Consider the following 26,440-nt stretch of genomic DNA (forward strand, 5'->3'; position numbering starts at 1 on the left):
CTTAGATATGTCACATGCTTTAGGCCTGCAAGCAAAGTTAACAGTCCTGTAAACCAGTCAAGCAAAACAATCAGTGAGCGAAAGTAACCCATTCTGGAGGAATATTTGATACCAAATCGAGCTGGAACACTGAGCTTGATGAGTGTGAGGTCAGAGGTCGAAGGGAAGGTTCCGTCTTGGGGGTGGCTGAACACCTCATCCACCGGGATGGTCTGGGCAGCCATGAACCTCAGGTCGTGACCTCCCAGCACCACTGTGTCAACTGTAGCCCTGAAATAGAGAGAATAGACCCCACTAGACTTGTTTCACTGTCAAAAATAAAATTAAACCATCTAGTGTTCAGTGAACTAACACAATGTCAAATACAGGTAGCCTACTCAAATAATTAACATCCAATCACATTAACCGTTACTCTCTCGCGGGAATTCCACTAATGGTCCGTATGTAGCCAAATGTAGCTGCTGCTCATCCCATTTGCTCAAAAAAAAAAAAAAAAGGCCAGCGTGCATAGACACACATACTGCTACTACCAGCAGTACTAAACCTGCACCTGTCGACAACACAAGTTCTTCTGCTTCCACAAGCACATCCAATGCTAGCATCAGTAATTCTACATGTGTTGTTTGCCCAGCTAGCATGGACACTGACATCTGTGAAATATGCAGGCAAAGAGCTACTGCCCCCTTACCCGGGAAAGCACCGAACAGAGGGATGTTGGACCATCGAAGAGGAGCAAATATGATGAGAACTACATTGATTTGGGGTTCACTTATATTAGGAGTAGTGCCTTTCCTCAGCCACAGTGTGTTATATGTGCAAAACTACTATCTCACAACTCGATGAAACCTTCACTCTTGCGCAGACATTTAGAAACAAAACATGCCAACTTGAAAAATAAGCCACAGGAGTCTGAGCGAGAATTAAGACTTTCGAGTAGTAAGACATATAAAAGCAACAGATACCATTAATAAGAAAGGGGCTAGAAGTGTTTCCTATGGTGAGCTACCGAGTGGGTAGGACAGTCAAGCAACATGTAACCCTTTACTACACAGAGATGTGCTGGTTATCAAGGGGCAAAGTAATTACATGTTTTTTTAATTGAGAGACGAGCTTAAAGTTCTCTTCACTGACCATCATTTTCACTTGTCTGATGATGAGTTTCACACGACTGGCCTATCTGGGTGATGTTTTTTCCTAGTCCGAATGATCTGAATCTAGGATTACAGGGACTCTCCACAACTATATTCAATGTTCGGGACAAAATTGAGGCTATAATTAAGAAGTTGGAACTCTTCTCGGTCTGCATTAACAAGGACAACACACAGGTCTTTCAATCATTTAATTATTTTTTTGCGTGCATTGCTTTACAGACAATGTCAAATGTGAAAGTGAAGCAACGGAGTGAGTTGGGTGCGCAATTTCACAGGTACTTAACAGAAACGGATGACAGATACAACTGGGTTCTTTATCCCTTTCATGCCCTGCCTCCAGTCCACTTACCGATATCTGAACAAGAGACCCTCATCGAAATTGCAACAAGCGGTTCTGTGAAAATGTAATTTAAATCAGAAGCCACTGCCAGATTTCTGGATTGGGCTGCGCTCAGAGTATCCTGCCTTGGCAAATCATGCTGTTAAGAGACTGATGCCCTTTGCAACCACATACCTATGCGAGATCCTTTCAAGGACATCCTTCATTAACCTGTGGTGAGTTATTCACAATTTTTGATGAACAAATAAGGTTTTATATGCAAGATCGCTACATAAAGAGCAAAATATGTTGTGTGTCCTGGTCCTATAAGAGCTCTTTGTCACTTCCCACAAGCTGGGTTGTGACAAACACTCATTCTTATGTTTAATAAATGTGAGTTTATCGTATAGTGCGTGTGGCAGGCTTACAACGATGGCAACAAAAAAAACATTTGAGAGTGCGCTGACCCTGGTGCTAGAGGGGGTACACAGCCGGAGGTTGAATGTTTGAAGGGGTAGATTACAGACGATAGTGTGTGTCCTGTGTCAGTACTTGGTGACTGACTCACTTGCTGTGGCAGTGTTGCGGTGCCAGGACCCAGTGGTGGTGGATCAGGGTCCCGCTGCAGTAATGTCTCCCTTTGGACTGCAGACTGACCTGCCAGGGCCAGGAGTTGGCGCAAGCCTCTGTCACACTCCCCACCCGCACCGCACCCTCCAAGGTCACATACAACCACGCCGGGCGGGAGTCCAGCCGGCAGGCCAATACCTTACTCTGACCACAACTCTCTGGGAGACAGGAAGAGTGTGGGTACAAGAGGGTTAGTGGTCAAACTGAATATGATCTGCGGTTTTGATAATGCAATGTTTTGATCAACAAAAAACAATTTGATGTGTTGGCAGGAAGACTAAAATTAATCAGATGTTCATTTTTACTCCCGTAAAAGTTTATTTCAGATAGTTAACTAATTTAGCAGTGACATAGCCTACCTTCAGTCACAGTAATACCATCAAACATAGACTTTTCACCTGTTAAAAATAAAAGATTAGAAATAAATCTTCTGAGTGCTTAAAATGAAGTACTTTTCCAGGGTTGGGCTCCAAGTGTGTACTTACCTTGAATTAATTCATTGATCCAGTCTTGGTAGACCTGTACTTTAGTATAGACCCCAGGCCTCTGGGCTCTACCACAGCCCACTCCCCAGCTGACCACTCCAGCCAACTCATACCTGGACCCTGTGTAGCAGGACAGAGGTCCACCTGAGTCACCCTGCAGGAACAACCACATCACAAGACCGGGATAACAGGACAGACTTTTTATATGAAAGTAGAATACAATAAACGGGATAAATAAATGAGAGCACGGTCAGGGTTCGAGTTCACTACCTGGCAGGCGTCTACACCTCCTTCAGGGTCTCCAGCACAGAACATGGTGGGCTGAACTACACCACGGTAGAACTTGTTACAGTCCTCTGGGGACAGGCAGGTCACATTAACCTCCTGGAGTCTGTTGGCACGAGGCCCATCTGAGAGTAGAAGAGTAGGAAAAGGGAGAAAGAGCACACGAAGAGGTGAAAACAAGAAACAGGACCGTCCTCACTGTGAATGATCAATTATGATTTAATGTCAGTCATGACCCCAGAAGACCATACCTGACCTTTCTTATAAAGAGAAAAAAGGCAACTGCCTACATTTCTTTTTGAAATTTAGGCAATCTACTGACTCTCTCTGGTGGTACCCCAGCCGGTCACTGTGCATTGCTTTTTGGGTTCGATTGGCCTCATCCATATCTCTATGGGTCTCACACACTGGTTGAACATCAGCGGGGTCTTCAGCTTCAGCAGGGCAATGTCATGCATCTTTGTCATGCGGTTGTAATCCTTGTGGGTGACTATTTTTGAGACTGCAACCAACTGAAAATAAATGTGTGCCTTAACAGTTCAAATGTCAACGCAGAATAGTAATACAGAACTTTAAAAAATGTTTAATGACTTGAATGTCATTCGTCCATGCGTGCGTCCCACCTGTTGACATTCTTCATTAGGATTCTCAAGGTCATGTTTTCCCGCCATCACGGTCCAGAAATCCACTTTGTTATACCTGTAAAACGCCATCCATAATTACTTTGATTTCTCTAGCTATACATCCATTCCATTTATGGTTACTTGAACTTCCAGAACTACTCACTGCTTGAAGCAGTGTGCGGCAGTCAGAACCCACTGAGGGGCGATGATGGCACCACCACAGGCTGGCATGGTGGTAAAGCCTAGGGATACCTGCCATGGCCAGGAGTGGGCCCAGGCCTCCACACCACCAATGATCCTCACCTCCATCTCCTGCTCTGGCACGAAGGACCGAACCCCTGCCAGATCTGCAACAAAGCTCAGAGGTTACAGGTTTCTTTATTGGTGTGCAGGGACAGGTTACTCACTGCATCAGGACTTGTGTGTGTGTGTGTGTGTGTGTGTGTGGGGGGGGGGGGCTTAGTTTTAAGTAGCTTAGTATTGCAGTGCATGTCTGGTCTTGCTAGTAGGGCTGATGCTACCAGTGTTTGTGTAGATCAATGTGCGCATTACATATAGCCAGAATAGATTCTGAACCTACGCTTGCTTACAGCTGCCCAAGAGTTTTCCCAGACTTAAATGCTTTAATTACATCAGCAAGTTCTTCCCCTGTAATTTGGCCTTTACATGAGTCTCTGTACAGAAGTTAATTTTACATTATTATAGAAAGAAAATCCATACCTCTAACTAGTGGAGATGGAGGAGACTGAAACGAAAATATATGCTTAAAGTACTTTGCTTCCGCTTTCAAAATATTGGTTTGGTGCTCTGTGGGGTGACTGTCACTTGTAACAAGTTGTATTAAAAAATTAATTTGGTGCATTTTTCCACATATTCCATCCAATTCACTTTATAATATATTACACTTGATCTTTCTTAAGTTGCTCCATGTATTTTTCCTCTAACTTATTCTGTGCCTCTTAGTTTTTAATTGACATCTGTACGGTTAGTCCCATTTACTTTGTTAATACGAACTCTTTTGACCTAAATTGCATTTGTTTTAAAGATTAGTATTGAATTGCATGGCCTCTAAAGCCACATTTAAAAGTGTCCCATACAATAAGGGATCTGCTGTACGTAGAGTCGGAAAAAGTTATAAATTCTTCTGTCCTGGTTAAAAACAAGTTATCATCCAATAAGCTTTATTACATTTCCAATATCCTCGCCCACGTGGAAATTCTGTAAGAGTAATGTATACGCCAATTATTTGATGGTCTGACCGCATTCTGTCAGCACTTTATCTTTTGGTGCCAGGGAGAATGACATAAGAAAGTAGTCAAGACGACTAGCTTGATTGAGCCTCCATGTAGATCTCACTAGCTCAGGATATTTAAGCCTCCATTTATGCACTAGTTTCAAAATATCGATGATATTCGTGATTTCCTTAAGTGCACGGGGATGATCGTTTGTAGGACGACTTATTTTACGGTCCATCGAGTTATTTAAAACAGTATTATAAATCTCCAACCATAATAAATGGAGCATTGTATTTCTTGATCAATTATCATATATTTTCAAAGCAGAATGATCATCAATATTTGGACCATACAGATCAATGAGCGGTCCAATAACATATTTAAAATAATCCATCTACCTTGCAGATCTATTTGGACAATTTGCACATTCAGATCAAAATGGTTGTTAATTAATATCATCACCCCTTTTAGTTTCTATGCCCAAGTGAAAAGTATATGCCTCCCCCTACCAGTCCTTTTTCCACACAACTTAATCTAAAATTGTTGAATGCGTGTCCTGTAAACAGATATTATATTCCATCTCTTCAAGCCAGGTAAATACTGATCCGTATTTTCTTACTGTCCTCTAACCCATTTCAATTATAACTGGCTTTACGTATTTAACCACAATGAGACTCAATTCCATTTATCATAATATATGTTTGGAAACTTACCATTAAAAAGTACCACAATATTTGAGTGTCCATATAGCTTGTACCATGATATTTGCGTCGCTACTACGTAGACCTCCAATTGTTCTCCACTATTCCACCCGCTAAAATCTACCCCGCCACCCCAGGTTGGGTTGTAGTCAGCGACAGGCAGGTCGCCCCTGTTCCACTGTATCCTAGAGATTGGGACCCATCCTTAAAAAGAGCACACAGTGCCAACGCCCTCACCTCGAATGTTTTATAATTCACTGTTAAACGTGTTCTTCCATACCTTCAAATTGAAATCCACTGGTGAGGGTTGCATTTCCCTCTTCTGTTCCGTTCAATGCACAATTTTGAAGATTCTGTACAATTTCAGTCTGGTTATGTACATCTAAAGAGAATGGTCAAAAATCACAGACGAATCCCCATTTACTCAATCAAGTCACTACAACAAAACTAGAACAAAAATCAATGTGTTGCCCTTACCGTGCTGGATTCCAAGCCCCAACACAGACAGATACACAATTAGGAAAACAAGCATTTTCATCCAAAGTGCATTAAAAAAGTTTGGCTTAAGACCAATCGGAATAAAAATGAAACTTGACAATGTGCCTTTCTACTTTGAAGCGCTCATCAGCTTCCCACGCTGCACCTGCCACCATCATCACCTAATTAGATTCCTTAACATGTAATGTACTCACTAGGCCAGATGAGGGCAGTATAGACCCATTTCATATGACTTTCTCCCACTCACAATGATAGAGACACTTCAATTTATCACGCACCGACACCAGTTAATAAAACATATATTTATTTGTATGGTGCAAATCAATCTCAGTCATTGCACTAGTCAGTTCATCTTTATCCTATTGTATATTCCACATAAAATATTCATTCACGATCATCATAGCAACATCAACAGCAACAAATAATACACAGCGTCAGAAATGTTGAGCGGATCAGAGGGTAAGTGTTAGGCCTTAGGAGGAGTCTACAGACACTAGCTTACTTGTACTTGTGGAAGGCTACATTGAGCAGACGTTGCTTGCTTCTCAGAGGCTCTGCCATAGCTTGAGGTTAAAAGCACATGTTGTCAATGTGCTCACGGAGCACACTGACACCTTGTCTTATAACAGGGCTTATGTATCCCAGACAAGCTCAGGCTAAGGGGTTGCAGGGGCCACATTTGAGTCAAGGCAAGCCCAAACCTAAGCATGGATATACAGTGACTTCAGAAAACTGTCCTTCATGTTGGCAAAATGCAATTTGTCTTCCAGCTAGAATGATATTGTTGGAGCATTTACTGTGAACATGACACCCAATACATTTCAAAATCTCAACATGGGTTTACTTGTGGATTTGCTCATCAGCAGCGATGAGGGAAGTGATCACAGATGTAGTGCCTAAAACAGGATTTAACATGATATTAAATACGAAAACAAATAAAACTAAACAAAACATTTTAAAAAGCAGATCAGTTTGTTTGAAGCTTTTTCAGGCTGGGCGATGTGTGGAGCTTATGGTACTGTCTTGAAGAGAGCTGATCCAGTCCGCTCCAATTTGAAGTGCTGCTGGCTGAATCTCCATCTCCACTCCTTCGGGTCCTCTCTCCATCTGCTTCCCCCAGAATGTGACTCCCGTCACAGGCTTAACCAGCCTCATGCTCCCCTGGAAGCTCCATCACTCCCAGTCTGATTCCATACCCTGCAACCCTGTCATGTTCACCATAATCTCACATCATCAACCAGGTAGGTTGACTTAAGAATACGTTTTTTTTTTTTTTAACCGTACTGTTGGGGCATCCAGGGTCCTTGGTCCCCAACTCATGCCCAGGATAGTGCTGTGTCTCTGGGTTAGTCTAGGCCCCGGTCAGCCTCCTCTCCAGCCGGTCCAGCTTGGCCAGGTTCTCCTTCAGCAGCTTGGAGCCAGGGGTTAGGATCAGGGCCCTCTGGTAGTACTGCCTGGCTGCTGCATAGTCTCCCTGCAGTGGATCAAATACAGACATTTATCAGCTCTCATCATTTGCCATTATTGCTTGATATGCAATTCCGGTATAATCAAAGACTTGATGGCTTGTAAATGGCTTTTAACTTGTGCAAACTAACTCTACTGTGTCGTCATAGTACCTTGATATGTTGAATTCCTCCCATGTTCATCCAAGCCTGCGATTGGTCAGGTTTTAGTTCCACTACCAGCTTGTAGCTCTGTAATGAAGACCAAGCATACCTTAACATAATGTAGTTACAACCAACGATCACTAGGTGGCAGTAGGGTTCTTATGCACGGACTATAAAGTGAATATGGAGGAGAAAAGTTGACTGAGAAGATTACTGAAACTTTAAAATCGGCGCAACATGTTGTGTGTCTTTGAACACCAAACACCCTGAAACAATAGAATATGCAATCAAAATAACACAAGCAGACATTGGATCCGTTTCAACATTGTCAACCACCACACCCCAAGCCCGCATGATCTCAATTGGCCCTTTTGTGCCTTTTCTTAGAAGGGGAACAACACCCGAACAAGAGCTGGAGCCCTGGCGCCTGGCCAAGACCCACTGAGAGAGACAGAACTGCAGAGTTTATCTCTAAAAGAAACCCTGAGAATAAACTGTTCAACATAGAAGGCCTTTATTGACTTCCTGAACTGAAGAAAGACGGAGAGATGGAGGGAGAGAAAGGGAGTGAGAGAGTGGAAAGGGAGAGAGAGACAGGGAGGGAGTGGAAAGACAGAGAGAGAGGAACGAGAGACCTGCTGTATAAGCAGAGAGAGTTCAGCACGAGGAAAAAACGAAAGAAAGAGAGGGAAGCGAAATAAGTTTATCTTAGGACACACTCTCTCTCTTGTGAGAAGTGTGGTTGGGCGGAAATGAGCTTATTTGTTGATCCAGACAGTGGAGGTGGTGTTATTTTAGTGACAAGGGGGAAAAAGATCAAGGCAGCGAAAGACCTCTACTTTCCGGCTACCCGGATAAAGCTTCCTGTTAAGGCAAGGGCTGATTTACTACAAAGCATTACATGGGCTTGCTCCTACCTATCTTTCCGATTTGGTCCTGCCGTACATACCTACACGTACGCTACGGTCACAAGATGCAGGCCTCCTAATTATCCCTAGAATTTCTGGGCAAACAGCTGGCGGCAGGGCTTTCTCCTATAGAGCTCCATTTTTATGGAATGGTCTGCCTATCCATGTGAGAGACGCAAACTCGGGTCTCAACATTTAAGTCTTTACTGAAGACTCATCTCTTCATCATATGATTGAGTGTAGTCTGGCCCAGGAGTGTGAAGGTGAACGGGAAAGGCTCTGGCGCAACGAACCGCCCTTGCTGTCTCTGCCTGGCCGGTTCCCCTCTCTCCACTGGGATTCTCTGCCTCTAACCCTATTACAGGGGCTGAGTCACTGGCTTACTGGTGCCCTTTCATGCCGTCCCTAGGAGGGGTGCGTCACTTGAGTGGGTTGAGTCACTGACGTGGTCTTGTTTGGGTTGGCGCCCCCCCCCCTTGGGTTGTGCCGTGGCGGAGATCTTTGTGGGCTATACTCAGCCTTGTCTCAGGATGGTAAGTTGGTGGTTGAAGATAACCCTCTAGTGGTGTGGGGGCTGTGCTTTGGAAAAGTGGGTGGGGTTATATCCTGCCTGTTTGGCCCTATCCGGAGGTATCATCGGATGGGGCCACAGTGTCTCCTGACCCCTCCTGTCTCAGCCTCCAGTATTTATGCTGCAGTAGTTTATGTGTCGGGGGGCTTGGGTCAGTTTGTTATATCTGGAGTACTTCTCCTGTCTTATCCGGTGTCCTGTGTGAATTTAAGTATGCTCTCTCTCTGAGGACTTGAGCCCTAGGACCATGCCTCAGGACTACCTGGCATGATGACTCCTTGCTGTCCCCAGTCCACCTGGCCGTGCTGCTGCTCCAGTTTCAACTGTTCTGCCTGCGGCTATGGAACACTGACCTGTTCACCGGACGTGCTACCTGTCCCAGACCTGCTGTTTTCAACTCTCTAGAGACAGCAGGAGCGGTAGAGATACTCTTAATGATCGGCTATGAAAAGCCAACTGACATTAACTCCTGAGGTGCTGACTTGCTGCACCCTCGACAACTACTGTGATTATTATTATTTGACCATGCTGGTCATTTATGAACATTTGAACATCTTGGCCATGTTCTGTTATAATCTCCACCCGGCACAGCCAGAAGAGGACTGGCCACCCCTCATAGCCTGGTTCCTCTCTAGGTTTCTTCCTAGGTTCTGGCCTTTCTAGGTAGTTTTTCTAGTCACCGTGCTTCTACACCTGCATTGCTTGCTGTTTGGGGTTTTGGCTGAGTTTCTGTACAGCACTTTGAGATATCAGCTGATGTAAGAAGGGCTATATAAATACATTTGATTTGGAATGCTGTTTGATGTGATTTTATTTGCAAACTTTGTATCTCTTCTCTCTCAAGTGTGTCCGCTTGAACAGGAGAAATAAAGCACCCGGCACTTAGAAGATCCACAGGTGCCCTTGAAACCCCTGCAGATAATATACTTCATGCAGGAGATGCAAATCGTGTTGTTCTTAGGGAATATACCTAAAAATATGTTATTTTCTTTATTCCTAGTAGCTTTCGGGGAGATTGGGATATATGAGCCAATTAGTGGTTTCGTTCTGTAAGAAGTAAAGTTTGAGGTTATAGGAGGTTCTAAAGTTATTCACAGAGGTGAAAGGAGAGAAAAGAAAAGAGAAGGGAAATGTGGATAATGAGGGCGAGAGAGGGGTTATGCCGGTGAGGAGGGGGAGAGACGGTGAGGAGGTGACGGTATGACAGTGAGGAGGGAGAGAGAGAGGGGTAATGACGGTGAGGAGGGAGAGAGAGAGGGGTAATGACGGTGAGGAGGGAGAGAGAGAGGGGTAATGACGGTGAGGAGGGAGAGAGGGGTAGTGTAATGACGGTGAGGAGGGAGAGAGAGAGGGGTAATGACGGTGAGGAGGGAGAGAGGAGTAATGACGGTGAGGAGGGGGAGAGACGGTGAGGAGGTGACGGTATGACAGTGAGGAGGGAGAGAGAGAGGGGTAATGACGGTGAGGAGGGAGAGAGAGAGGGGTAATGACGGTGAGGAGGGAGAGAGGGGTAATGACGGTGAGGAGGGAGAGAGAGAGGGGTAATGACGGTGAGGAGGGAGAGAGAGAGGGGTAATGACGGTGAGGAGGGAGAGAGGGGTAATGACGGTGAGGAGGGAGAGAGAGAGGGGTAATGACGGTGAGGAGGGAGAGAGGGGTAATGACGGTGAGGAGGGGGAGAGACGGTGAGGAGGTGACGGAGAGAGAGGGGTAATGACGGTGAGGAGTGAGAGAGAGGGGTAATGACGGTGAGGAGGGAGAGAGAGGGGGGTAATGACGGTGAGGAGGGAGAGAGAGAGGGGTAATGACGGTGAAGAGGGAGAGAGAGAGGGGTAATGCGGCGAGGAGGGAGAGAGGGGTAATGACGGTGAGGAGGGAGAGAGAGAGGCGTAATGACGGTGAGGAGGGAGAGAGAGGGGTTTGATGGTGAGGAGGGAGAGAGAGAGGGGGGTAATGTTGAGGAGGGAGAGAGAGAGGGGTATGACAGTGAGGAGGAGGGTATGACAGAGAGAGAGGGGTATGACAGTGAGGAGGGAGATAGAGGGGTATGACAGTGAGGAGGGAGAGAGAGGGGTATGACAGTGAGGAGGGAGAGAGAGGGGTATGACAGTGAGGAGGGAGAGAGAGAGGGGTAATGCGGCGAGGAGGGAGAGAGGGGTAATGACGGTGAGGAGGGAGAGAGAGAGGCGTAATGACGGTGAGGAGGGAGAGAGAGGGGTTTGATGGTGAGGAGGGGAGAGAGAGGGGTTTGATGGTGAGGAGGGAGAGAGAAGGGTATGACAGTGAGGAGGGAGAGAGAAGGGGTATGACAGTGAGGAGGGAGAGAGAGGGGTATGACAGTGAGGAGGGAGAGAGAGGGGTATGACAGTGAGGAGGGAGAGAGAGGGGTAATGACAGTTGAGGGTATGGATAGAGGGGTATGACAGGAGGGAGAGAGAGGGGTATGACAGTGAGGAGGGAGAGAGAGAGGGGTATGACAGTGAGGAGGGAGAGAGAAGGGTATGACAGTAAGATGGTGTAATGTTGAGGAGGGAGAGAGAAGGGTATGACAGTGAGGAGGGAGATAGAGGGGTATGACAGTGAGGAGGGAGAGAGAGGGGTATGACAGTGAGGAGGGAGAGAGAGGGGTATGACAGTGAGGAGGGAGAGAGAGGGGTATGACAGTGAGGATGGTGTAATGGGAGAGAGAGGGGTATGACAGTGAGGAGGGAGAGAGAGGGGTATGACAGTGAGGAGGGAGAGAGGGGTATGATGGTGAGGACGGAGATAAGATGGTGTAATGTTGAGGAGGGAGAGAGAGGGGAGCGTCCAGCAGGAGACAAAGTTAATTAGGTTGGAGAGTTTGAAACATTTTTGGATGAGGAGAGAGGGAGTCTGAGGGAGAAGAGAGAGCAGATGGGGGAAAGTATGCAGAGTAATGAGGTGTGTGTGTGTGTGTGTGGAGCCTCCTGTACCTCGAAGGCTCTGTCCAGCTGGTTCATCTCTCTGAGCTGGTTGCCCTTGGAGAAGTGAAGCTCTGCCCTGACAGACATGTCTATGGGGTTTTGCAGTAAAGCCTTGTCTAGAGCATCCAGAGCCTGAAGGAAGAGGAGAGAATTAGTACACATTTACAGAGGTTACCACACACACACACACACACACACACACACACACACACACACGCACATGCACACACACACACCCACTGGGATCCTGATGAGACGTGTGTGGAGAATGTTTCAGAGTGTTCTCATGAGTGAAGCTCAACCACAACATTACTTCTGTTTCTCGACTGTATCACCAGTGTACACTAGTGTACACACCCTTCCATGGCTAGGGATAGACTTCCATGGCTAGGGATAGACTTCCATGGCTCGGGATAGACTTCCATGGCTCGGGATAGACTTCCATGGCTCGGAATAGACTTCCATGGCTCGGGATAGACTTCCATGGCTCGGGATAGACTTCCATGGCTAGGGATAGACTTCCATGGCTAGGGATAGACTTCCATGGCTAGGGATAGACTTCCATGGCTAGGGATAGACTTCCATGGCTAGGGATAGACTTCCATGGCTAGGGATAGACTTCCATGGATAGGGATAGACTTCCATGGCTCGGGATAGACTTCCATGGCTAGGGATAGACTTCCATGCCTAGGGATAGACTTCCATGACTAGGGATAGACTTCCATGACTAGGGATAGACTTCCATGGCTAGGGATAGACTTCCATAGCTAGGGATAGACTTCCATAGCTAGGGATAGACTTCCATGGCTAGGGATAGACTTCCATGGCTAGGGATAGACTTCCATGGCTAGGGATAGACTTCCATAGCTAGGGATAGACTTCCATGGCTAGGGATAGACTTCCATGGCTAGGGATAGACTTTCATGGCTAGGGATAGACTTCCATGGCTAGGGATAGACTTCCATGGCTAGGGATAGACTTCCATGGCTAGGGATAGACTTCCATGGCTAGGGATAGACTTCCATGGATAGGGATGGCTAGGGATAGACTTCCATGGCTAGGGATAGACTTCCATGGCTAGGGATAGACTTCCATGGCTAGGGATAGACTTCCATGGCTAGGGATAGACTTCCATGGCTAGGGATAGACTTCCATGAATAGGGATAGACTTCCATGGATAGGGATAGACTTCCATGGATAGGGATAGACTTCCATGGCTCGGGATAGACTTCCATGGCTAGGGATAGACTTCCATGCCTAGGGATAGACTTCCATGGCTAGGGATAGACTTCCATGACTAGGGATAGACTTCCATGGCTAGGGATAGACTTCCATAGCTAGGGATAGACTTCCATGGATAGGGATAGACTTCCATGGCTAGGGATAGACTTCCATGCCTAGGGATAGACTTCCATGGCTAGGGATATACTTCCATGACTAGGGATAGACTTCCATGGCTAGGGATAGACTTCCATAGCTAGGGATAGACTTCCATGGATAGGGATAGACTTCCATGGCTAGGGATAGACTTCCATGGCTAGGGATAGACTTCCATGGCTAGGGATAGACTTCCATGGCTAGGGATAGACTTCCATGGCTAGGGATAGACTTCCATGGATAGGGATAGACTTCCATGGATAGGGATAGACTTCCATGGCTAGGGATAGACTTCCATGGCTAGGGATAGACTTCCATGGCTAGGGATAGACTTCCATGGCTAGGGATAGACTTCCATGGATAGGGATAGACTTCCATGGCTAGGGATAGACTTCCATGCCTAGGGATAGACTTCCATGGCTAGGGATAGACTTCCATGGCTAGGGATAGACTTCCATGGCTAGGGATAGACTTCCATGGCTAGGGATAGACTTCCATGGATAGGGATAGACTTCCATGGATAGGGATAGACTTCCATGGCTAGGGATAGACTTCCATGGCTAGGGATAGACTTCCATGGCTAGGGATAGACTTCCATGGATAGGGATAGACTTCCATAGCTAGGGATGACAGTGAGGACTTGTGAGGAGCAGAATCAACAACCTCTGCATAAACAAAAAGAGTTGCCTTGTGAGGAGGTGATAACCGTTGAAGGTGTAAACCCGTGTTCACAGCTAGCCATTGTTATGTCATTTTAACCTGAATGCCCCAGCAGCCTTGACCCCAAGTCAGAGCAGGTCTACTGAGGACGTGGCCCAGTGAGTCCCAGGAGCCAGGCCACGGAGCTGGAAACACAAAAGTCTGAGGCTTTTTGGTAAAACACCGGGCTAAATCCTGGTTGGAAGTGCACCATGACATATCAGAGAGAGAGAGACAGACTCGTCATTCACTGGCTGATGAGCAGAGAAAAGGTAGTCAGAGAGAGATTTTTTTTTGAGTGAGGCTGATTATAGTAGTAGACGGTGTTCTGTGGAGAGAGAGAGAGAGAGAGAGAGAGAGAGAGAGAGAGAGAGAGAGAGAGAGAGAGAGAGAGAGAGAGAGAGAGAGAGAGAGAGAGAGAGAGAGAGAGAGAGAGAGAGAGAGAGAGAGAGAGAGAGAGAGAGAGAGAGAGAGAGAGAGCAGAAAGTTGAGAGATTTGAAGGGGAAAGAAAAGAACGAGGAAGAGAGAGAGAGACAGAGAGAGAGAGAGAGAGAGAGAGAGAGAGAGAGAGAGAGAGAGAGAGAGAGAGAGAGAGAGAGAGAGAGAGAGAGACAGAGAGAGAGAGAGAGAGAGAGAGAGAGAGAGAGAGCAGAAAGTTGAGAGATTTGAAGGGGAAAGAAAAGAACGAGGAAGAGAGAGAGAGACAGAGAGAGAGAGAGAGAGAGAGAGAGAGAGAGAGAGAGAGAGAGAGAGAGAGAGAGAGAGAGAGAGAGAGAGAGAGCAGAAAGTTGAGAGATTTGAAGGGGAAAGAAAAGAACGAGGAAGAGAGAGAGAGACAGAGAGAGAGAGAGAGAGAGAGAGAGAGAGAGAGAGAGAGACAGAGAGAGAGAGAGAGAGAGAGAGCAGAAAGTTGAGAGATTTGAAGGGGAAAGAAAAGAACGAGGAAGAGAGAGAGAGACAGAGAGAGAGAGAGAGAGAGAGAGCAGAAAGTTGAGAGATTTGAAGGGGAAAGAAAAGAACGAGGAAGAGAGAGGTGGGAATTTAATGCATTTCCTTTTGCCTCTGGGAGAGAGACGTCTCATCCTTGAGATAACATAAATATCATCAATCGCTTTTTATTTTCCCTTCCCTTTGACAGAAAGAGAGAGAGAGAGAGAAAACAAAAAGCATGTATAAAACCCCCATTAAGGGGATAACGAGATAGTGTGGCTAACAGATCTGGAAGTGTAGCAGTATCCCTGGTGAGTTAGTATGTAGACACTAGACAGAAACACACTAAGACTATCCAAAGGGAGGAGGGTGTAATATTCACTCTGTTTTCTATCTGAGAGACTGAGAGAAAACAAGCGTCCTCTTGTCCAGCCTTTCTCAAACCCAGGCCCGTGGGACCGCCGCCAGTCCACAGAGGGAAGGCCTGAAAAAGCCTGACTCATTGCACTGGATTCGCCTCGATCTACTAAATGTCGCGCTTGGTTCATAGAAACCACGGTTACGCGAGTAACCTCCGATCGCCGATAAATGCGGTTCGTGACAGAACAGAGCACTTTCTTTTTTTCTTCCAACAAGTTTCGGCTCTAACTTTTGACCGGTCGGAGCTATTAGCTATTATGACCCCATCACCGAAAGCCGTGACTCTCAGCAACGTGGGCGTACCTTCCGTTTCCCTCTACGGAGCTCACAAACTGCACAGGACACGTTGGAACTATGACAACATCCCATTTGAAAACAATGCAGATCTTCTTCCCAATACCTTTCTCAAGCATTTCAGTGACCACATACCATAAATCCTTTAGATCGAAAGGTGGCCTCCCTGATTTGAGATTTGACATATCTTAGTGTGTTACTATGTTTATTGAGGTAATGGCAGTAAGGCCAAGTTCAACATGTTCACCAAATAATATATATATATTTTTGTTTTGTTGATGATATTACCAGGTGTCCTAAAATAGAGAATCAAATAGCAAAAATGTTATTACTGTCCTAAGCAAATGATATGTGTTAGGCCCAGGAGGCTGGTGGCACCTTAATGGGGGAGGACGGCTCGTGGTGAAGGCTGGAACGGAATTAGTAGAAAGGCATCAAATACATATGTGTTTGATGTCATTCCATTCTCTCCGTTCCAGCCATTATTATGAGCCGTCCTCCCCTCAGCAGCCTCCACTGGTGTTAGGGTAGTACACATAATAGAGAAAATGTATAGAAAAATTGGTGTTCTGAATAAAAAAAGCAATTGTCAATATGTTTATACCCAAGCGGTCCCCAGAGGGGAAAAAAAAGGCCTTATCTTGCCGGTCACGGGGCACAAAAAAGTTAGCTGCTCTAGTCAGCCCCCCAACACCACCTCTGTTATTTTAGGAAGGAAATACTATTTTTTAGCAGCGAGGCTAAATCTCAAATAGCACCCAATTCCGCATAAGTAGTGCACTACACAGGGATAAGGGTGGGGATTGCATCCATTCTGTTAGAGTGTCTACAGATGAGCCCCCAGAGACGGAGGGATGGAATGAGGGATGGAACCAGGGACGGCGGTGGAGAAGGAGGAGAATGTAATCAGAATGGAGAGATGAAGTGAATGAAGTAACGAATGAACGATCAGTGTGAACAGATGGGGATGGGACCCTGTGAGACTCGGAGGAGACAGAATCTGGATGTGATGGGTTTCCATAGCAACCACTGTTTCCGCGTCGATCACTGTTGCTGACCCCGAGGCGATAAGGATTGTTCTGTTTTTCTTGACCGTCTCGGTCCTTCGCCCATCCCCCATCACTCTCTCTATTCTTCTTACTCTTTCCCGTTCTTTCTTTCAAAGGCAGACACCACAGACCCAACAACACACGCACCTCTGTGTAGTTGCCTCGTTTGCTGTAGATGGCAGACAGTAGGCGGTAACACTCGATGCAGTTCCCTTGCTTCGATATGATGCCCAGAGTCATCTTCTCGGCCTCTTTAGAGCGGCCTGCCATGGCTAACACTTGTGCCTGTATAGGGAGAGAGAGAGGAGAGAGGGAGAGAGAGAGGGAGAGAGAGAGGAGGAAGGGAGAGGGAGAGAGAGAGGGAGAGAGAGAGGAGGAAGGGAGAGGGAGAGAGAGAGGGAGAGGGAGAGAGAGGGCAATTCAGGGCCAGACATCTGTTTGTGCTGTCCTGGTATGACTGCAGCATGTGGCGCGTACATGCCTGCATGTGTGTGTGCCTGCGTCTGTGTGTGTGTGTGACTCACCAGAGCCAGCCAGATATCGGTGCTATCTGGCTGTAGCGTAGCCGCCTCGCGGTACACCTGCAGAGCCTCCTCATAGCGTCCTGTGTTGTAGTACAGCGCCCCTAGTGGCGTCAGGATGTCCACCTTCCTCGTCACCTGCAGGGCCCTGGGGTCAAAGGTCAGGGAGAGGTCAATGGAAGGTCAACAAGAGCTCATACAAGGTCACACAGGACAGCGCCACCCATGACTCTCTTCTCTGGACAATGGGCACTTGGCTAGAGTGTTGCTCTCGTTTTGACTTGTGAATCTCTCCCATATTGCCAAATTGGTTGTCACCTCTTAACTCACTTTTTGTACCAAGACTCCGCCTCCTTGTTCTCACTTGAGGAGCGAAGGAGGCGGCCCAAGTTTACCATGGCGACGTAGTGCACCGGCTTGAGACGCACGGCATGCTGGTAGTGGGCTGCTGCCAGATCGCCTTCTCCTAATGAGAGAAGAGTGAGAGAGAGAGTGAGAGTGAGAGAAGTGTGTGAGAGAGAGAGACATGTCCTCTACTGTATACTTATAGTTATTGTTGAATGTATGGTTATATTGACACTTGGTTATTGTTGTTACTGTGTCCCTTTGATAATTTGATTCCCATTTTTTTTTTAAATGTATTGTAAATATCCAAAATAAGCTTTGGCAATATGTACATTATTACGTCATGCCAATAAGGCGAATTGAATTGAATTGAGAGAGAGAGAGACAGAGAGGTGTAAGAGAGAGAGAGAGAGGTGTGTGTGAGAGCGAGAGAGAGAGAGGTGTGTGAGAGCGAGAGAGAGAGAGGTGTGTGAGAGAGAGAGAGAGAGAGCGAGAGCGAGAGAGGTGTGTGAGAGCGAGAGAGGTGTGTGAGAGCAAGAGAGAGAGGTGTGTGAGAGAGAGAGGTGTGTGAGAGCGAGAGAGAGAGGTGTGTGTGTGAGAGAGAGAGGTGTGTGTGAGAGAGAGAGGTGTGTGAGAGAGAGAGAAGTGTGTGAGAGAGAGAGAAGTGTGTGAGAGAGAGAGAAGTGTGTGAGAGAGAGAGAAGTGTGTGTGAGAGAGAGAGGTGTGTGAGAGAGAGGTGTGTGTGAGAGAGAGAGGTGTGTGTGAGAGAGAGAGGTGTGAGAGAGAGAGAGGTGTGTGAGAGAGAGGTGACGAGAGAGAGAGAGAGGTGTGAGAGGTGTGTGAGAGAGAGACAGAGAGAGAGGTGTGAGACAGAGACAGACAGAGACAGACAGAGACGCAGAGAGAGAGAGACAGAGAGAGAGAGAGAGAGAGAGAGAGAGAGAAGTGTGAGTAAGCTAAAACTTTATTTGCAGACAGATCAACATTCTCCTCTCCTACCAACCCAACGGAACTCACCGGTATCAACCAGAAACACTCCGTAGTTATTATGCAGGTCCGAGCTGTCCGGGCAGCTCTCTATGCCTTGAAGATAAACGTCATTGGCCTCCGCAAACCGCTTCTATAATAAAAAGAATACGAGATCAATAAAATAGTTATATTGAATTATTGAGTATGAGCTGATGTCATGTGTGAAATTGTGGCTACGCTGAGATAAGGTTAGAAAGAGCCTGTGGTAATAGAAGGTTAGGGAGTCAGTGAGCGTGTTTAATTGAACAAGCCAAAGTAATGGCACAGTGACTGGAGTTCCCGGCAGCAAGATTAATGATCTACAGCGAATTTTAATTGAATTCTGAATCCATGGAAAGGGGGGAAGGGGGGCTATAGCAGAACTCACATTGCCTAACGTGCTCTTACAATAGTGTGTGTGTGAGTGCATGCTAAGTATGTGTGTGAGAGAATGTGTGTATTTTTGTGTGTGTATGCAACCAGTGCATAGATTGAGACATCACTGCAATGGCGTGTGTATTACCTGCAAAGCGTGTGTGTGTGTGTGTGTGTGTGTGCGCGTGCATGTACGTGTGTGTTACCTGCTCTGCATAAAGTGATGCTAGACTGGAGTAGGCGTCAGCGAAGTGTGGGCCAAACCGAATGGAGTCTCTCAACAGAGCCTCTGCCTCTTCCTTCTTCCCTTGGGACCTGAAATAACATCATCATCATCATCATCATCATCATCATCATCATCATATGGCTATGTTGTGTCCGTTTTCTGCTGACACACAAACACACACACACCCGCTGTGTATCCATACAGTAGATGACCTGGAAACGGTGTCAGGCCCAGCAGGAGTAATGGGAATCCATGTTGGGTCTGTCTCTAGGCCCGAAGCTGTATGTTCACAGGTCGTAATTGAAAATATAGACCTGATGGATCTGTAGCGCAATGATGAAGTTAATTTGATTCAACATTAGAGATAGCCACGCTAGCAGGGAATGCTGCTGTGCGTGTGTGTGCGTGTGTGTGTACTACAAACACTTTACACTCCCATCAATGTTGATGTTGATGGATCTGTAGCGCAATAATGGAGTTAATTTGTATTGCCATTACTGCCATGTTTCTCCATTAGAGCCAGCCAGGCAAGCAGGAATGCTGCTGTGTGTGTACTACAAACACCTTACACGCCCATCAATGACAATAAAGTAGGTGGGGGCTATAATGCAGACAGTAAACAAACAGTAACAGAATACTCCCACTGTCCCGGCAAACGCCAAGTCTGCTGCGCTGGTGTGTCTGTGTGTGTGTGTGTGTCTGTGTGTGTGTGTGTGTGTGTATGAAAGTGTTTTGTTGTTCTAACAAGCCCCCACCTAAGCCCCTCCTCTTTGTGTCTACCCAGTGATTTCATGAGTGCTCTGTTTATCTCTGTGTTAAACTAAATGTTTTTCCAATCAGCCTCCTGCCAGAGTGACAGGGATGAGTAGAGCAGAGCAGTGTCGATGATGTGACACACACACACACACACACACACACACACACACACACACACACACACACAACAAGCAGAACAGCTCGCCACCACGTGTCTAAACTATTTCCCCTCGGCGCTATGACTGTGTGAGAAAGAACAGACACAGCATTCTGCTAATGTAAGCCATTTATCCTCAGGTAGGGCACTGTGTGTTCCTCGTTACGTGAGCTGCAGGGACAGGGTGTGTACGAATGAATGGGGTGCGAGCCTTGTGCTGAGACCTCTGAGTGCACGCACAATGTGTGTGTGTGTGTGTGCACGCATGCCGTGTGTGTATATGCATGCAGGTGTGTGTGTGTGTGTACAGCCTACTTGAGCAGGTTTCCCAGGTTGAACAGGGCTCTGTTGTGCTGGGGGTTGGTGTCCAGGGCGGTCCTGTAGTAGTGCTCGGCATCCTCTGGGTGGCGTGTCAGAGTACCCAGGTTGTTCATGGCACTGGCATGGCGAGGGCACAACCTGGAGAGGTTAGAGGAAGGGAGGAGGAAAGGAGAAGAGCAGGAAAGTAGTTCAGGGAGAGGAGGAGAAGAAAACAAACAGGTATCTTCAAGTTCCAATCTGGAAGAAAACATTCTTCCTTCATCACATTTTGTGATGACCGCTACTGGTTGAAAAGGTGCCTGATCGGTCTGGTCCTTGAAATCCATGCCGATGACAGGAAGCAATTTAGCACTTTGGGGACATGTGACCCTTCTCATGTGTCCTTGCATGACCCCCAAAGCAATACAAGAAGACGACATGACCCCATGATACCGTCATTAGGATGAGTGGTTGTTATCCTGATAATGGTTATCGTACACAAAATGGCTTCTGTAAATCAATCATTCTAGAGTGTCTGAAAAAGGCATGAAACGCCCTTAAAGAGCTTTGAGTGCTTTAAGAAAGGATCGGGTCAAAGGTGGCATGTAATTTGTAAATCCATTTGAATTATTAGTGCCATAACTGTGAGAGACACTCATCACAACGCCGGGGGGCGAGGGGTGAAACAACGCCACGACAACCGTGTCCATTTCCATGGCAACTCGGGCTCCGTTCCATTGGCTAACGAGTCACAGTTTACATCGCCTTTCAGTGTGACCCTGCCTGGAAAGGAAGCAGTGTGGACTTAGTGGCACGCACACTGCCCGTAAGCACACTATTGATCCCCACACACACACCATCACCCAATCTAATGTCTTAGCAGGGGACCAGAACACTAAACCTGAAAAACAAACTAATAAAACAACCTCGAAAGCATGCAATAAAACCAACAACTCCAGGGTAACAACATCGCCTCTTACCACGTTTTAGCCCAAATGAAAAACAAGAAAAATGAGCTACGAACCTCATTTGAAGTGGAGGTAAATTGCCTGAGGGTTAAACTTTGTTGTCTGAAAAAAAAAGGCACCCTATTCCAGAAATACTTAAAGAAATGAGGAGATGGTAATGTCATTGGCCAATGACTGTATAATGTAACATATAATGCCTCGACTGTAGACCAATCGCTTTCACGTTGTCATGCTGCGTCACGCGGTTGCTAAGTTAAGCGTCACGCGATCCCTTCTACCTACGCAATGTCCCGATTTCAAAGCTATACGGTATGAAAGAGAACAAGTTATTATCTCACGTCATGGTAGCATTTGTCACGTTGTTTTTCTTGTTCACGTAATTCGTGCTAATATTGGGTTTTTGAGCTAGGGCCCAATTGACTCCCACTTGTCCAGAATGACCCAGAATGCACCGTGCAGCCCATTGACAACGTACACAATAGCCGTTAAGAAACAAATGGAATTCACCACCTCTTCATTTCTTGAAGTTTTTCTGCCTTATTCCCTATACAGTACACTACCTTTGACAGAACATAGAGAAAAGGGTACCATTTCAGAGCAGCCTCTGTGTAGAGAGTCATGTGGTTTGGAGGGGGACAAAGGCAGCAAAGGGTTCTGGACAGGATTACAACAGCACACATGCAGGATCCTGTTGCTATACGTAGATACAGGCAGGAGAAGGCATTAGAGGGGAACAGGAAAAGAGAGAGAGAGAGGGAGAAAGAGAGGGAGGGGGGAGCACACTTCTGCTCGTCTGTCTTTGACTACGTGGAGGGATGAGACAGAGATGGGAAAAGGGGAAGGGGGAGAAAAGTGGATGAAATGATGGGGTATTCGGAGGATGGAGAGATGGACGGATAGGGGGATGAGGAACATAGAAACGGGGAAGGGAACTGATTGAGGTCTGAGATATGCATCCCTATGCACACACACACACACACACACGCACACACACACACACACACACACACACACACACCCACAAACACTCTAGCTAAGCCGGCTCACGGAGCATCCTTCAGGGAGCGTCTACATCTCTGCCAGGGGGGATAGAAAGGTAAAAAGAACAAACTGCAGAAAGAGAAAAGAATGATCCCACTGGACCTAAACCCTTCTGTCCAAATATGTCAAACTGGCTCTAGCTAGCGCCTGGCACACTGGAAGAGAGGGGAGGGGGAGGAGAGAAGAGAGAGGAGGAGGGACGGGACATGGAGGGAAGGGGGGAGGAGGGAAAACATGCAGAGGGGAGAGAGGGAAGAGAGAGGAGGGGGGAAGGGAGGAGGAGGGAAGGGAGGAAGAAGGGAGGAGAAGTAGGAGGGGAGAGAGACTCCGATACAGCAGCAGACATACACAGCATGATGATTTCCCTGCTCCTGTCAGTCAAATACTGACGACTGAGACAAACAAACTCTCTCACACACACACCCGCACAACTACACAGAGACAAAATGACAGAGCACTGAAAGGATCATCAGTTATGACTCAAGAAGAATGGAGGGTGGTAGTGGGGAGGGAAGAGAGGGGGACGAGAAAAAGGAAAAGCTGGACTGGGGGATAAATATATAGCCCTCTGGGCCAGGGCCAGTGACAGGCAGAACAAATGGATCCCTTCTTTCATTAGGTAGAGCGCTGGGTGTTTGTGTCTCACTGAGATGAATGGGGTGCAAGCATCGAGCTGAGACAAGGCCATTACATGCTTGAGAATATGCAATCTAGTGTGTGCCTGTGTGTGCAAGCAAGAGAGCGTGTGTGCCTTTATGCATTTAGGTGCAGAAAACATAGTTCCTCCTGATTTAATAAAATTGTGTTTTGTAATTAGTTGAGGGGGCGGACCATCAACCTACGATAGTCAATAACGTGTCTCCTACTTAAATTAATGAATTCTAGTTAGGCCTGAAGGTACAGTCTAGACATTATAGGGACGACATGCCATATTAAGAAAGATGTCCTCTCTTTGTCCTGGAGCAAGGGCGAAGAACTGTTCTCCGTTGAGACCTACCTGACCGTTTCTTGACCGCTTGCTGATTGAGGTTTGGAGCCAAGATTTCAATGGGGTTTCTTACCATTTCTCAGTGGGGTTCCTTACCGTTTCTCAGGGGGGTTCCTTACCGTTTCTCAGTGGGGGTTCCTTACCGTTTCTCAGTGGGGTTCCTTACCGTTTCTCAGTGGGGTTCCTTACCGTTTCTCAGTGGGGTTCCTTACCGTTTCTCAGTGGGGTTCCTTACCGTTTCTCAGTGGGGTTCCTTACCGTTTCTCAGTGGGGTTCCTTGCCGTTTCTCAGGGGGGTTCCTTACAGTTTCTCAGTGGGGTTCCTTAACGTTTCTCAGTGGGGTTTCTTACCGTTTCTCAGTGGGGTTCCTTACCGTTTCTCAGTGGGGTTCCTTACCGTTTCTCAGGGGGGTTCCTTACCGTTTCTCAGTGGGGTTCCTTACCGTTTCTCAGTGGGGTTCCTTAACGTTTCTCAGTGGGGTTTCTTACCGTTTCTCAGGGGGGTTCCTTACCGTTTCTCAGTGGAGTTCCTTAACGTTTCTCAGTGGGGTTTCTTACTGTTTCTCAGTGGGGTTCCTTAACGTTTCTCAGTGGGGTTTCTTACCGTTTCTCAGGGGGGTTCCTTACCGTTTCTCAGTGGGGTTCCTTACCGTTTCTCAGGGGGGTTCCTTACCGTTTCTCAGTGGGGTTCCTTACCGTTTCTCAGGGGGGTTCCTTACCGTTTCTCAGTGGGGTTCCTTACCGTTTCTCAGGGGGGTTCCTTACCGTTTCTCAGTGGGGTTTTCTTACCGTTTCTCAGTGGGGTTCCTTACCGTTTCTCAGGGGGGTTCCTTACCGTTTCTCAGGGGGGTTCCTTACCGTTTCTCAGGGGGGTTCCTTACCGTTTCTCAGTGGGGTTCCTTACCGTTTCTCAGGGGGGTTCCTTACCGTTTCTCAGGGGGGTTCCTTACCGTTTCTCAGTGGGGTTTTCTTACCTCGATGTAATTTTGAATGTAACTTGAAAACTTTCAGGTCCAGGAGTGGGTGAGGTCACCTGAGGTTTCAAACATGCCCTGAGAACCGAGACTGTGGTTTTGGCAGAATGACTGTATCCCTGAACGTTGAAAAGCTGATGGTGTTATTGCGGTTGAGGAATGATTGTGGTTTGGCAGGACTGTGTCCAGTTGACACAGTGATCAGGATGAAACACCTAAACTCACTCTTATTCCTGTAGTTTTACTTTCTTGGACACTCAGATTGTCTTCAGAGCAGATTTGTAGTGGTGTAAACAGCAAAAGCTCGGTCATTATGGACACTATAACTGACCTGAGAGCAGTTTTGTAGTGGTGGATGGCCTCCTGGTGGCGCCCTCTGTCTTTCAGGAAGTTGGCGTAGTTGTAGTGAACCTTGGCGTTGTGAGGCAACGTCTGGATGCCAGACCTGTAGTAAAGAGAGAGAGAGGATGAGGGGAAAAGGAGGAGAGGCGGTGAAGCAGATGAACAAACCACACCGCGACCAAACCACACCCCCACCAAACCACACCCCCAAGACAACTCTCGCTTGGCTTCAGCCGTGGCCGCTAGCATTCTTAATGAGCATTCTTCAAAACAAGGCCAAATCAGGAAGTGCAGTCTCCTTTTACTGCATGTGTTCGTCTCAAGTTCTATAAGTTATTGATGGGCTTTGTCATCAACTGCAATTCGACTGGGTGCACTGCATTTGCTCGCCCTGGCCCATTGCGGATTGATACTCCAGTTTAATAAAAAGCTTAGGCTACAGTAACGAGTGATAGTAAAAATAATTATAATAATAATTCAATCCTGTTTTTTTCCCCTCAATATGTTTGGAGTGTTGACAGTCATCATTGTTGTAATTGGCTTCAACGAGGGCATGTCTGTCCTCATCGCACTTCTCCTAAAATAAAATAAAAAATACTAGGCTCCTGTAAATTGCATATGTGTGTGGCACGTTCTCAAGAAGCAAAATATAGCCTAGGCCTACCGTTGATACTGCATTATAGGACTAAATCATTTAAATATGTTTGGAGAGGCAAATCTTTGGTAACTGGATGAAAGGTGCTGTTTGGAGATGGGGTTGGATACCTGAACAAGTGAAATTAAGAATGCAAGTCAGATTCGTTTACGTTTTAGGATGTGTAGTACATGTTTCATTCAAGGCACTCTGACGAATAGACCATTTAAACACCTTTTATGGATAGGCTAGGATAAAGGCAAGGATAAAAAAAGACAATGCATTGCCATTGAACCAGCATGTGTTAGTAGCCTAGGCCTAAGGTAAGGGTAGCCTATGAAGGGCTTGGTCTTTATTCATATAAACCCCCAAAAAAAGCAATCTGTTTTTTAAAACAACAACAATATTTCTACATTGGCCATTGTATCATTGTCTCCTATTTGCAAGGCAGATTCTCAACACATAAAAAAACATAGGACTGAATAGTTTGAAGGAGTGTGTCTTTTGTAATCGGAACGAGGGCCGCTCTTTGAAAATGGAGATGGATAGCGTACTTGAAAAAGTTCAATGAATTATGCAGGTATGTGAATTATGAATAATAAAAAGCATGAGGGCTAAAACCTCTGAAATATTTCAAAGCACTCTCCGGAGACCATTTAAAACCCCTTTAATCATAGGCTATTTGGCTAATGGCCAGGATAAAAACACACACCTTTGAGATGCTGCTAAACCAGCCTTCATTAAGTGGAGGGTAGGCTATGCTTGGTTTTGGAGGGAAACCAATCGCTCCATGAAATTGTCACTATTGCGCAAATATTGCCCCCCCCCCCCCCCCTCCCACTTCAGTACAAGCTAGCTGATGTTAGACAAGTAAATTGCCTAGATCCCAGAATGAGAGATGGAGGGATGGAGGGAGTCTTAGTAACCTGTCCTTATCTGTTAACGAAGCAGACAGGAAGAGGAACGGACAGATAAACTAATCGATAAACAGCAGGAAGCAGAGTCTGGGAGAGAGATAATGTCTGCTGAGGACATATACTGTAGCTGGGGTCAGGGGTGTGTTTACGTGTGTGTT

At 46.6% G+C, this 26,440-nt stretch overlaps 2 protein-coding genes across 2 annotated transcripts in view; both read right to left on the minus strand.

Moving 5' to 3' along the window:
• Positions 1 to 37: 37 nt before the first annotated feature.
• LOC139379153 (acrosin-like) lies at positions 38 to 6,120 on the minus strand. Its single transcript, XM_071121994.1, has 11 exons — positions 5,907 to 6,120; positions 5,710 to 5,811; positions 3,657 to 3,840; positions 3,494 to 3,569; positions 3,193 to 3,382; positions 2,856 to 2,995; positions 2,586 to 2,739; positions 2,460 to 2,498; positions 2,039 to 2,258; positions 129 to 270; positions 38 to 46 (listed from the first exon to the last, which is right to left on the minus strand). Exons 1-11 carry the CDS (start codon positions 5,965 to 5,967, stop codon positions 38 to 40), a joined length of 1,317 nt encoding a protein of 438 aa, XP_070978095.1. The 5' UTR covers positions 5,968 to 6,120.
• Positions 6,121 to 6,214: 94 nt separating this feature from the next.
• The window catches only part of LOC139378657 (protein O-mannosyl-transferase TMTC1-like), a 95,779-nt gene continuing 75,553 nt past the window's right edge, over positions 6,215 to 26,440 (minus strand). The window contains exons 10-19 of the mRNA XM_071121030.1: positions 24,721 to 24,834; positions 20,435 to 20,578; positions 19,187 to 19,295; positions 18,615 to 18,717; positions 17,583 to 17,718; positions 17,256 to 17,400; positions 16,879 to 17,016; positions 11,971 to 12,093; positions 7,547 to 7,624; positions 6,215 to 7,401 (exon numbers count right to left, since the gene is read on the minus strand). Of these exons, the coding sequence (XP_070977131.1) occupies positions 7,279 to 7,401; positions 7,547 to 7,624; positions 11,971 to 12,093; positions 16,879 to 17,016; positions 17,256 to 17,400; positions 17,583 to 17,718; positions 18,615 to 18,717; positions 19,187 to 19,295; positions 20,435 to 20,578; positions 24,721 to 24,834 (1,213 nt within the window). The 3' untranslated portion in view covers positions 6,215 to 7,278. The remainder of the gene's footprint in view (positions 7,402 to 7,546; positions 7,625 to 11,970; positions 12,094 to 16,878; positions 17,017 to 17,255; positions 17,401 to 17,582; positions 17,719 to 18,614; positions 18,718 to 19,186; positions 19,296 to 20,434; positions 20,579 to 24,720; positions 24,835 to 26,440) is intronic.

The sequence above is a fragment of the Oncorhynchus clarkii genome, chromosome 21, assembly GCF_045791955.1.
Source record: "Oncorhynchus clarkii lewisi isolate Uvic-CL-2024 chromosome 21, UVic_Ocla_1.0, whole genome shotgun sequence".
In the NCBI taxonomy this organism is placed as follows: Eukaryota; Metazoa; Chordata; class Actinopteri; order Salmoniformes; family Salmonidae; genus Oncorhynchus; species Oncorhynchus clarkii.

Excerpts from the sequence above, each read along its gene's own strand:
- LOC139379153 (XM_071121994.1), bottom strand. The coding sequence starts at position 5,967 with ATGAAAATGCTTGTTTTCCTAATTGTGTATCTGTCTGTGTTGGGGCTT. Across the intron at positions 2,740-2,855 it reads GAGGTGTAGACGCCTGCCAG|GGTGACTCAGGTGGACCTCT; the intron begins GTAGTGAACTCG and ends TTGTTCCTGCAG. Across the intron at positions 2,499-2,585 it reads GATCAATGAATTAATTCAAG|GTGAAAAGTCTATGTTTGAT; the intron begins GTAAGTACACAC and ends TATTTTTAACAG.